Genomic DNA, 1295 nt, shown 5'->3' with positions numbered 1-1295 from the left:
TCGGTAGTCACTACACCCGAGGAGGTTGATACTACTAGTGATGGTCACGAGGAGTTCCTGAGGTACCTTCATCTAGCAGCCCAGTATCGGTGGAGCTCATCCGTACTGCTGCTGCATTGGAGGCTAGTCAGACTGCACTGGATCAGCCTGAGTCGACTCTCCCTCAGGGGCTGACCAGTGAGGGAGCATCCTTCGCTCTAGCCGCTAGTTCTGGCATCGTACCATCCCCTGGAGAAGGATCTACGCCGGTGCCTCCGGTCATGCAGACTATCATGACTATGACGTCTGGTGTTCAGCCTCAAGAAAGCGGCCCTGTCTACCAGACTGCTGATTCGGGAGGAGACTCTCCAGAAGCTGGCATAGCACTAGAGCCAATGGGTGCTGGAGCTCTCGTACAGCGATCATTGGGGCTTGCTGAGGTCTCGACACAGTTCGATATCGGTCTAGTGCCGCAAGTGACTGATGTGACAAGTGTTGACGAGGTGATCACTACAGATGAAGTGTTTATGGAGAAGCCAACGATTGAGGACTCTGTGGTGCTCGAGGAGGTCGTTGAGACCATATCTAGTGTGGCTGCTGGTGGAAGGAAGTTCCCCTATCTTTATGACCGTCCTCAGCTATATAATAGGACCGAAGAAAAAGCTGCTAATCTGGGGCATTTGCGGAAATTTCCGTACTTGTATGACAGGCCAATTTTTGAGGACAAGGATACTGTTGTGGCGTCATCGTCCACTAGCATCGCGAGACAGTTCCCTTACATTTATGATCATCCTGCTCTGGATGCACACTTATCCTTGGGAGAATCTTCTGAATCGCTTAGTACAAGGGTATTCCCTTATATCTATGATCACCCTCAGGTTGGAGCTTCCCGAACTGAGGTACCCTCAGCTCCTCTAACTAGTCGTAGACAGTTTCCATATCTATATGATGCCTCTGGAGAAGTTGCAGTCATTCCGCCCAGGGCTGAAGCCAAGGCAGATGTCAGTGAGTCCAAGCAAGTCCTGGTGAACGACCATGAGGATGAGCCTGTTCAGTCAGAGGCGGCTTATGAACTCCAGTCGGAGAATAAGGTTGCGAGTGGTTCATCTGTGCCCGCAGGGATGGTGGCTTCCGCAGCAGCTCCTATGGATGGCACTCATGATCAGAACGGTTATGACAGTGTTAGTCTTCAGCCAGCTGCATCGACTTCTGCTGATGATAGCTCCATCAAGAACAAAGTCTTCCCGTACCTGTACGATGAGATCGAGGTGCCTGCTGGGCACGCCGATGGGGGTATTCTGCTGGAGGCTGCTGCC

General features: G+C 52.0%; 1 protein-coding gene across 1 annotated transcript; it reads left to right on the top strand.

The window, feature by feature from the left end:
- Positions 1-260: 260 nt before the first annotated feature.
- Pmar_PMAR009307 (hypothetical protein) lies at positions 261-1160 on the top strand (the record flags this gene model as incomplete). The annotated part of the gene is made up of 1 exon (XM_002774221.1): positions 261-1160. A coding segment is annotated over one exon (900 nt), but the record flags the coding sequence as incomplete, so codon positions are not given.
- Positions 1161-1295: the final 135 nt, after the last annotated feature.

This window comes from Perkinsus marinus (genome assembly GCF_000006405.1).
Source record: "Perkinsus marinus ATCC 50983 genomic scaffold scf_1104296958674, whole genome shotgun sequence".
Lineage (NCBI taxonomy): Eukaryota > Perkinsozoa > Perkinsida > Perkinsidae > Perkinsus > Perkinsus marinus.
The sequence above is the reverse complement of the archived record's forward strand: the minus strand, read 5'-3'. Positions and strand labels throughout refer to the sequence as shown.